The following is an 8,827-nucleotide window of genomic DNA, read 5'->3' as shown; positions in this document are numbered from 1 at the left end:
CACCATGTTGCCAGCCACGCTCCGCTGCTTTATTCAACACCACTGCTCACCCCTCAACAGCTCCCACCCCGTGACCCCCAGCCACAGCCCCTCCCGGAGCTGGTACAGGCATCCCTTACAGTGGTACAGCATTTCTGACAAGTTACAGACACACAGCAATGCCGCGGTGCTCAGCATCCCCTCAACGCATTCCCTGCCCCGCTCCCCAGCCATCCCCACCTGGGACACACCGCAGGGGAAGGGTGGCACCCCCACCCTTGCTCAACTTCACCTACACCACCCTTAGTTCCCATCCCAGGCACCGCCAGTCCCATGTGAGTGCCCCAACCACCAGCCCCATCCCGCTCAGCACGCGGGCACTGCACACAGGGCATCACCCACGGCCTTTCCTACCCAGCGGGGTGACGGGTACAGTCCCTTTGCTGTAGCACCCGGCAGCACATTTCCAGATCCCCCAAAAAATTTCCAACCCCGTGCCCCTCTGCCAACTAAAGCTCTGGCTGGGCTGGCAAGGGCTGCCCAGTCCCGGGAGAACCCCACAGCCCTGCCCCGCGCTCCCGCTGCCCACTGCAGAGCTGGGGCGGGTGTCGGCGTCGGTCACTGTTCCAGTGGTGGTGGCACTCGCTGCTCTGCTGACAGCACGACCCCAGAGCTGGGCACCAGCCATCTCGTCCCCCGCCGAGCTCAAGGCGCTGTGTCCATCTCTACTCGTCCGCCTCCTCCCACCGTGCTCCAGCACTCACAAAGAGGCGACGGTGCGGTACCACCATCACCTCCCCGAGGCTCCAGCGCGGTGGGTGGCTCTCCCCAGGGGTGTTCAGCACCCAGCCACACCTCCCGGGGAGCCTCTTCACACCCACTCCCACCGACACCTCGTGCCCTGGCAAACCCCACATCTCCCCCATGGCAGCCCCAGCTCCTCCCAGGGACCCCACAGGCTCCAACCAAGTCCCCTCGAGCCCGCCACCCCAGACCAGTCAGCCTTCCTCAAGCTCCCAACCCAGTTCCCTCAAGACTCCCATTAAAAATCAGCTGGCCTCAAGTAGCCCAGTGCCAGCAAGATCCCCTGAGACATCGCAGGTCCAGCCAAGTCCCCAGAAGCATCCTGTGACCTACTACATCCCCCAAGGGCCAAGGGGGTTCCTTGGAGCCCCCCAGGACCACCGGGCCAGACCCCAGTCCCTCTCCCTCCAACCACCCCTCAAGACCCTCAATGCCGTGGGCATGGCTCCCACACCTCCCCAAAACGGGGGGGCAGTTTGCAGGATGGCTGCCCTCCTCAGCCTCCCCAGGACCCCGGCCAGCCCTCCTGCAGGGTGGGGGGGCCCTCCCCAGCCCACGGGCATTGCTAGACACATCCCTGGGTGTCCAAACCCAGCTCCACCACATGTTCCACCCTCTGCCCCCCCCAAATAACCAGCGGGACACGTGAAGCCAGGTCAGCACTTTTGCCTTTATCACACTTGAGAACTGTTGCACCACGCACCGCGGCCTCAGTTTGTGTTCATTTTCTGCCAACAACAAGACACGGAGGGGGGGGTCACGGTGTGACCCTTGGCTGGGTGGGGATGGGGTCAGAGGAAGGGGCACCCACCTCGTTGATCCAGTCGATGTAGGCAGACACCCGTGTGAAGACCGTCGGCTTCTTGACCGTGTTGCAGCCCAGCGCGGAGCCGAAGCTGACGATGCCCTGCACCTCCCAGAGCCCCTCGCGCTGGCAGTTCAGGGGCCCACCCGAATCCCCCTGCCCGCACAGACAGACACTCTGCACCCGCCCGAATCCCCCTGCCCGCACAGACAGACACTGCACCCGGCCGAATCCCCCTGCCCGCACAGACAGACGCTCCGTGCCCTCTCCTGGGCACCCCACTGGTGCACCCCAACCTCCCTTCCTGGCCGCCCACCACCACGGCTCCATCCCCTCTCCTCCCGCTCTTCCCACAGGGTCCACAGCCCTGCACCGCTCAGGGCACCCCTGCCAACCCCCCCTCTCCCTGCACCCCGTCGTTGCCCGGGGGCACCCCTCGCCCCGCGGTGCCAGCACTCACGTTGCAGCCGGAGGTGACGCCGTCTCCGCCGGCGCACACCATGGTGGGGCGGACATTGCTGCCCCACCAGTCCCTCTGCGAGCAGATGTCGTAGGACACCACGGGCAGCAGCGCCTGCTGCAGGGTGTCAGGCAGGGGCCCGTTCGCTGCAAGGACAGCAGGAGAACTTTGTAGAATCGGGCTGATGGTTGGACTTGATGAGCCCAAGGGTCTTTTCTAACCTGAACGATTCTGTGATTCTATGACAGCCGCACCTCCCGCCCTGTGCCCACACTAAGTGTCATCCTCCAAATCCCCCCCGGGGACCCCCCAGCTTACTCCGGAGGCGGCCCCAGCCGGTGATGTAGCAGGGGTAGTCGTTCTCCAGGATGAGGCCAGCGGGCGGCAGGCAGGAGGGCTGGATGGTCTCGCTCTCCTGCACCGCCTCCGCCAGCTTGATCAGGGCGATGTCGTTGCTGCAGGGAGAGCCGAGCTGTGAGGACAGGGGACCCCAACCACGATGCCCCCCGCCTGCCCCTGACATGTCCCACCCCCTACATGATGAAGAAGGAGTTCCACTTCTCGTGCACGATGATCTTCTCCACACCCACAGCCAACGAGCCCGGCTCGTCCTCCGACAGGACTTGCTTGCCCAGCACCACGCGGTACGTCAGGCTAGAACTGCCGGTGGGAAGAGAGGGGGTGTCAGACTCTACAGAGATCTCGCCCCCCTTGGTGCGGACCCCCCCTCGGCACCCTAGCACCCACCTGATGCAGTGGGCGGCCGTCAGCACCCAGCTGGGGTCGATGAGGGTCCCGCCGCACGTGTGGCGCCAAGTCCCAGAGGAGTCATACTGCAGCGAGATCTGCGACGGCAGGGCCGTGGTGTGAGAGCCAGGGTGTCTCCCTCCCTGTCCCCCCTCCCCATCCCCATCCCGCACCCCCTCTTACCTGCCACGGCCAGCTGTGGGGCCGGGCGTCTTCGCCACCCACCACCCGGGTGCCCAGCAGCGGCGGCACGGCCGGCTGACCGCATCCGTAGGCTGCACGACACCCGGCAAAGGGACCTCAGCGGCCGCCCATGGCGGGTGCTGGGGTCCCGTCCCCTCCCGCCCCGTCCCCTCCCCGCCGCCTGCGCCCACCGTAGCCCAGCAGCAGGGCGAGACACACAGCCGCCAGCATGGTCCTGCAGTCCCAAGGTGCCGTGGTGGGGCCGCTCACCACCTTATAGCACCTGGCGCTGCCGGGGACCTTGGCATCACCCCCCCGCCACGACATGTGCCGAGTGTCCCATGGCGGGGAGGGGGGGCCGGCCGCTCTCCAACCCCATCGCCCCGTCTTATCGTCCTGCCTGGGAATGGCCACATCTGCCCATCGTGTGCCAGCGCCACAGCACGGTCCCAACCTGGGGACAGGCAGGGTGCCTCTCGGGGGACGGCGGCCAGGCAGCCCCCCCCCAGGCCACGCTGCTATCCGTGGGGTGCTGAGCAGCCCAACTGCACCCCAACCTCCAGCACCAGCTGCCTCAGACGTGGCCCCCCCTGCCTGCTGCCCCCACACCGCCACAGGGCCAAGGTCCCCTTATCTCACCCTCCAGACAGCCAAGGCCCACGGGTGCCCCCGGTGCCGCAGAGTGGGGGGGGCAGCCCCTGGGGGGATGTTGAAGACCTTCGATAACACCAATCCACACACCTGGCCCAGGCCCCCGCTGCTTCCCACGCTGCCACCCCGGCACTGCCGTGGCGGGGGCCGGCTCCAGCAGCAGTGATGGGGTGGCCACAGCCAGACCCCGCTCCCCAGGAGGTTCCTTCCCCCCACGGCTGTGCCTCAGCCCCCTCCACAAGCACCCAGCGCACTTACGAAATATAATATTTATTTGGGATTAAAATAAAAAAACAAAACACACCCCGCCGGTACCGCTGCGCGGGGGACACTGCGGGACAGACACGCGTCTTTACAGCACCCACAAACACGGGAGCCTCAACTGACCAACGAGAACCACTCATGGCTACAACACTCACCCTCCTGGGCTGAACACAACATGAAAAAACATAACACAGCTTTGCGAGCCAGCAGCTGCCTTTCTGTACGTTATTTTTTTTTACCAAAATAGAGATACAGGCAAGCGGGTGCAGCGCTGCTCAGCCCCTCGGGGGCTGCACACCAGTGGGATGGGCTCCCACCCCCCGAGCACTGCATAGACCCCAGGCACACACACACACACACACACATACGCAGCCCCTCCGCTGGCACCCAGCCCTCGCCACGCTTGCCCGCAGCACGCCCGGCAGCCACGCCGATGGGCACCGAGCTGGCGTGGCCACTGAGACACCCGCCTGGGCAAGTTGCCACCCTGCAGACCTCACGCACAACACGACAGCACGGGCACAGGCTCGCCGGGCACGGCTGCCCTGGGCCTCGGCAGCAGCAGCCACGGCTGCAGGCAGGGGACAGGGTGCTGCTGCCTGGGGCTTGGCGGGGGGGCACGAAGAACACCTACAGACACCACAGTAAGGGGAGGGGGGTCAGGGCCACCCGGGCCAAGCCTGGACAAGGAGCCCAGCAGTGGCCCAGCCTTTGGGGAGTCACAGGTGACGTGCAGCTTGGGTATCGCTCCCGGCACGGTCGGCACGTGGCACACACAGCACTGCCGGCCCGGGCACCACAGACCAGTCCTGCCCAGCCCCTGTCACTGCTTGAAAGTGGACTGCAGCTCCTTGAACGCCGCCTTCCTCTGCTTCAGCTCCTCCGCCTGCTTCTTCTTCTCTTCCTGTTCCGCCTTGATCTCCTCCTCAAAGCGGCTGGCATCATGGATGGCTTGCACCTGCAGGCAGTGGCACGGCTGGCTGGGTCTCCCGAGACCCCCACCAAGCCCTGCTGCCCACCCCAACATCTCCACCCTCCTGCCCACCCATCATCCGCAGTGGCGGGACCTCTCGCGCCACAGCACTTGCCTCACCTTGGCCTCAAAGAAGTTCTTGGCGCCTTTCACTCCCTCTGTGGAGACGTCAATCTCGGAGAGCCGGGCCAGGGCGTGCAACCCGCTGTCCTCCTGCAGCTCCCCTGCTGCTGCCTTGCGGAAAATCAGCAGGAACTGCGAAGGGAGACTTTGGCATCAGCTCCCCCAAGACCTCCAAGCCATCACAACTCTCTTACCACTTGGCTGAGGTGAGCAGCAGCCGGGGACACCTCCCTGCCAGCATGGGGACCCCCCAGCCCCTCACCTCCCGAAAGCTGAGCTTGCTGTCCAGGTCTTCATCCACTTCCTTGATCATGTTCTTCAGGCCCAGGTGTGTCTGCGGTGCCCCCAGCTTCTCCATCATCAGCTTCAGCTCCATCAGGTCGATGAAGCCATCCTTTCCTGCATCGTACCTGCAGGATGGAGGCACAGTCCCGTCAAATCACCATGGGGCAGGCGGAGAGCACACAGCCCCCCACACCGGCCCCCCCCCAGCACCAGCACCTCTGCGTGTGTCCAACAGCCGGTGCACACACTGGCCGGGCAGCAAGGAGGGAACAGTGAGGACCTGGGCACCGGCAATCTCAGGCAGCTTGCCAGACCACGGGAAGCTGCCGGTGACCCGCTAACAGCTCCCCAGAGCATCACCCGGGATTGTTTCTGCTTCCGTGCGGCACTTGGCAGGAGAAACCCCCGGGACGCTGCCAAACCTGCTGCTGATCCCTGGGCCGGGAGCCTGAGCACACGCTCCCCTTGGCTGCTGCAAGGGTAACAGGCCACGGTGCTCAGCTCACGCAGCACCGCTCCCTCATCACCCCTTGGCCACGACACACCTTCCTCTCGGTGGAGCCAGCAGCTTGCCCAGCTCCCGGGGGTTTGGCATCGCGCAGGCTCTCCCGGCAGCCCCTGCCTGTTGGGCTGTGGGGATCACAAGCCCACCTGGGGCAGCCACCACCACCTCCCCATGACACCCCCAGGCGACAGCTCCCACCTGCCCAGAGCCCCTCAGCATCCGTGCTCCAGCCTCAGCCAGACGCCCGGACTTGGCTAAGAGATCAGGGTGCATCTCTGTTCATGGACCCCAGGCAGGGACACCCCCCTCAGAGCCCCACCTGCCACCGTGCTGCCGTCCCATCCAGCCTCCCACCCACTGCCCTGCCTACACGGAGCTGGCAGCTCGCCCTGCCTGCTCCACCGTGGGCTGTGCCAGTGGCACTCTGCCTCTGTCCCGGAGCCTTCGGGCACAGCACAGCGGCTCTCGCTGGGGCCCCAGCACAGCTCTGCACCTCCCAAGGCTCCATGGTGCAGGCAGCTGCTCTCCCCACGGTGTCCCTGCACGGCTCGCTGCTGTCCCCTTGCCTCATCACCCTTCCTGACCACGACACGAAGGCCCCACGGCACGTCCCAGCGCAATGCAGAAGTAGGTGAGCAGCTACCCAGCTGAAACTATTGAGAATTTTTTTTTTTTTTTTGGTGGCTTGTCTTTTCTGTGCCTGCAGGCGCTGCAGCAGCCATGCAGAGCACCAGGCTCACCACGCTCACTGTGCTGCAGGTCCATGACTCATTTGTACCTTCTCTGCTGTGGTCTGTTCTGTCCGTGTCACAAGCGGTGCCTTTCCACTCTCCCACACTGCTGGGGGCCCCAAAAGAGGGCTGGCCCTGCTCACCCCCTCCTGCTGCTGCCATCACCCCAGGAGCCGGGCTGAGGGAGCAGACCCCACGCGCTTTCTGCCTCCAAGACCCCTCCTGAGCATCACACAGAGTCTCTCTGCAAGGGGCACATTTGCTAGCACAGCCCTGCCACTTCGTCCCATGCAAGCCACCCCTAACTGCAGGGCGCTTCCTCGCTCTCGCTGCCCTCCTCTCTGGTTTTCAGGGCTGCAGGCATCCCTCTGCTTCTCCCAGGGAAGTTCCCAGAGGGCAACATCTCCCCTGTAGAGAGCAAAACCCTTCCATGTGTTCCTTTACCCTGTACAGCCGGATCGTCCCATCACGAGGACAGCAGTGGTGACCAGGGCAGCGTGGCAGGGCTTGTCTTAACAGTACATCCTTTCTTTGGGGAGAAACCCCCCCGCCTCCCCGAGCCCCAGCGCTGCTCCTTTCGCTGCAGCGAGACGCTGCAGGTGTCAGAGCAAACACGTCTGCTTCGCGCGCCCGGCTGCCTCGTCTGCGCCACGTCGGGCAGACACCCACCACACGCCGCTTCCCCCCCCGCATCGCCACCCCGCGTTGCCATCTGCGCCGCGGCCGGAGCACCCACAGACACCCATCGCCGCCGGCACTGGGAGCAGCCCCAAACACGGTCCCCCCCCCGCCTCGCCGCGGGCTCCCTTCTGCTGCAGTCCACACCTCCGGGTGATGGGGTGACAGACCCCCGGGAAAAAATGGGGGACGGGGGGGGAGCTCCTCACCCTGCCAGGGGCGCTGGGAGGGCACGCCAGCACCCTCCACAGCCCCCCCTCAAAGCCTTGTGCTTCGGGGCTCGCTGCCTCTGCCCCTCCACTTTCTCCAGCACTCCGCTGTGCCCGAGAAAGACCACACAGCACGTTTACACAGGTTTCCCCCAAAATGTTGGCCGGGGGGCGGGCAGCAGCACACCACCCCACGCTCAGCGGGCTCCGTAGGGATGCTCCGGGCTGTCCCGCTTGCCCCCGGCTACTCAAGCGCATCTTGGCTGACCGCTGTCGGGGCCGGCCCGACTTCTATTTCCCCCTGGAAATTTCCAGGGCTCGATACTTGCTGTCAGCTTCTGCTCCCCCCGGGGCTGGGGGCCGAGCTGGCAGAGTCACGCTCCGTCGTGTCGTGCGTGGTGACACGCGGCGGGGCCAGCGATGCCGAGGACACGCCGCCTGCCCACGCCGGCCTCGCCGCTGCAGCCCCGGGGGAAAAGCGGGGGCCACTCCGTGCTGGGGCAGAGGGAACGGGGGGGGTCCCTTGTTGTATCCTTCAGCACCCCGCTTCCCCATCAGAGGGTGCCACGGTCCCTCCTCCCAGGAGATGGGGGGACATGGGTACCCTGCTTGCAACAATTTAGGGGGTGCAGGGCTCCCTCCTGCAAGGGGCTGCGGGGGAAGGGGGTGTCGCTGGGGTCCCTCCTGCAAGGTGCTGGGGGGCGGGGGGGGGACGCGCCTGGGATCCCTCCTGCAAGGAGTTGCGGGTGTCCCAGGCGTCCCTCATACAATGAGCTGGGGAGGGCCCTGAAAGGAGCCGGGGGGGCCCACTTCTATAAGGGGCTGGGGAAGGGGCTGGGGGTCCCTCCCGCAGAGGAATGGGGGGGGTCCCTCCGGCAAGCGCGGGGCGGGGGGTGCCGGGGCATTCCCCTGCCAGGAGCATCCCCCGCCACAGGGGGGATACCGAGGGGGGGGGCCCCCGGCCGGGAGCCGGTGATGCCACCCGGGGGGTCCCGGTCCCCGTCCCCCCCACCCCCCCGCGCCGGCACTCACTGTCGGAAGAGCCGCTCCATATCGCGGAGCTGCCGCCGGGAAAACTCGCGGAACTCCCCGGCGGGGCTGAAGACGCGGCGGCCGCCCCCGGGCGAACCCTCAAACGCCCCGCGCCCCCCCCCCGCCGGGCTGCCCGGTGCCGGCCCCGGCTCCGCTCCCCGGCCCCGCCGCCCCGCCAGCTCCTCCGCCGCCGCCATGGTGCCCGGATGGCCGCGCCGCCCCGCTCCGCTCCGCCCCGCCGGCGGGGGCGGCCCCGGGGGCCGGGCTGCGGCCCCCCCCCGCCCCTCCACCGGGCTCATCCCCCGGCGGGGGCTGCGGGGGGGTCCGGCTGCCGCCGCCGCTCGCCATCAGCCCCTCAGCGTCTGCCCGGCCCCCCCGGCCGGCGGGGGGGGGGGCTG

The 8,827-nt window shown here is 66.8% G+C and overlaps 2 protein-coding genes across 2 annotated transcripts; both read right to left on the bottom strand.

Moving 5' to 3' along the window:
• Nucleotides 1-1,450: 1,450 nt before the first annotated feature.
• LOC141969258 (chymotrypsin-C-like) lies at nt 1,451-3,209 on the bottom strand. Its single transcript, XM_074924848.1, has 8 exons — nt 3,170-3,209; nt 2,979-3,070; nt 2,796-2,893; nt 2,586-2,708; nt 2,367-2,503; nt 2,049-2,194; nt 1,595-1,744; nt 1,451-1,511 (listed from the first exon to the last, which is right to left on the bottom strand). The coding sequence occupies exons 1-8, from the start codon at nt 3,207-3,209 to the stop codon at nt 1,494-1,496; spliced, it is 804 nt and encodes a 267-aa protein (XP_074780949.1). The 3' UTR covers nt 1,451-1,493.
• A 661-nt stretch (nt 3,210-3,870) lies between these two features.
• EFHD2 (EF-hand domain family member D2) lies at nt 3,871-8,636 on the bottom strand. Its single transcript, XM_074924794.1, has 4 exons — nt 8,430-8,636; nt 5,252-5,399; nt 4,987-5,121; nt 3,871-4,851 (listed from the first exon to the last, which is right to left on the bottom strand). The coding sequence occupies exons 1-4, from the start codon at nt 8,624-8,626 to the stop codon at nt 4,717-4,719; spliced, it is 615 nt and encodes a 204-aa protein (XP_074780895.1). The 5' UTR covers nt 8,627-8,636; the 3' UTR covers nt 3,871-4,716.
• Between the last annotated feature and the right edge of the window lie 191 nt (nt 8,637-8,827).

The sequence above is a fragment of the Athene noctua genome, chromosome 22, assembly GCF_965140245.1.
Source record: "Athene noctua chromosome 22, bAthNoc1.hap1.1, whole genome shotgun sequence".
In the NCBI taxonomy this organism is placed as follows: domain Eukaryota; kingdom Metazoa; phylum Chordata; class Aves; order Strigiformes; family Strigidae; genus Athene; species Athene noctua.
This window is presented reverse-complemented; position numbering and strand designations above follow the sequence as displayed.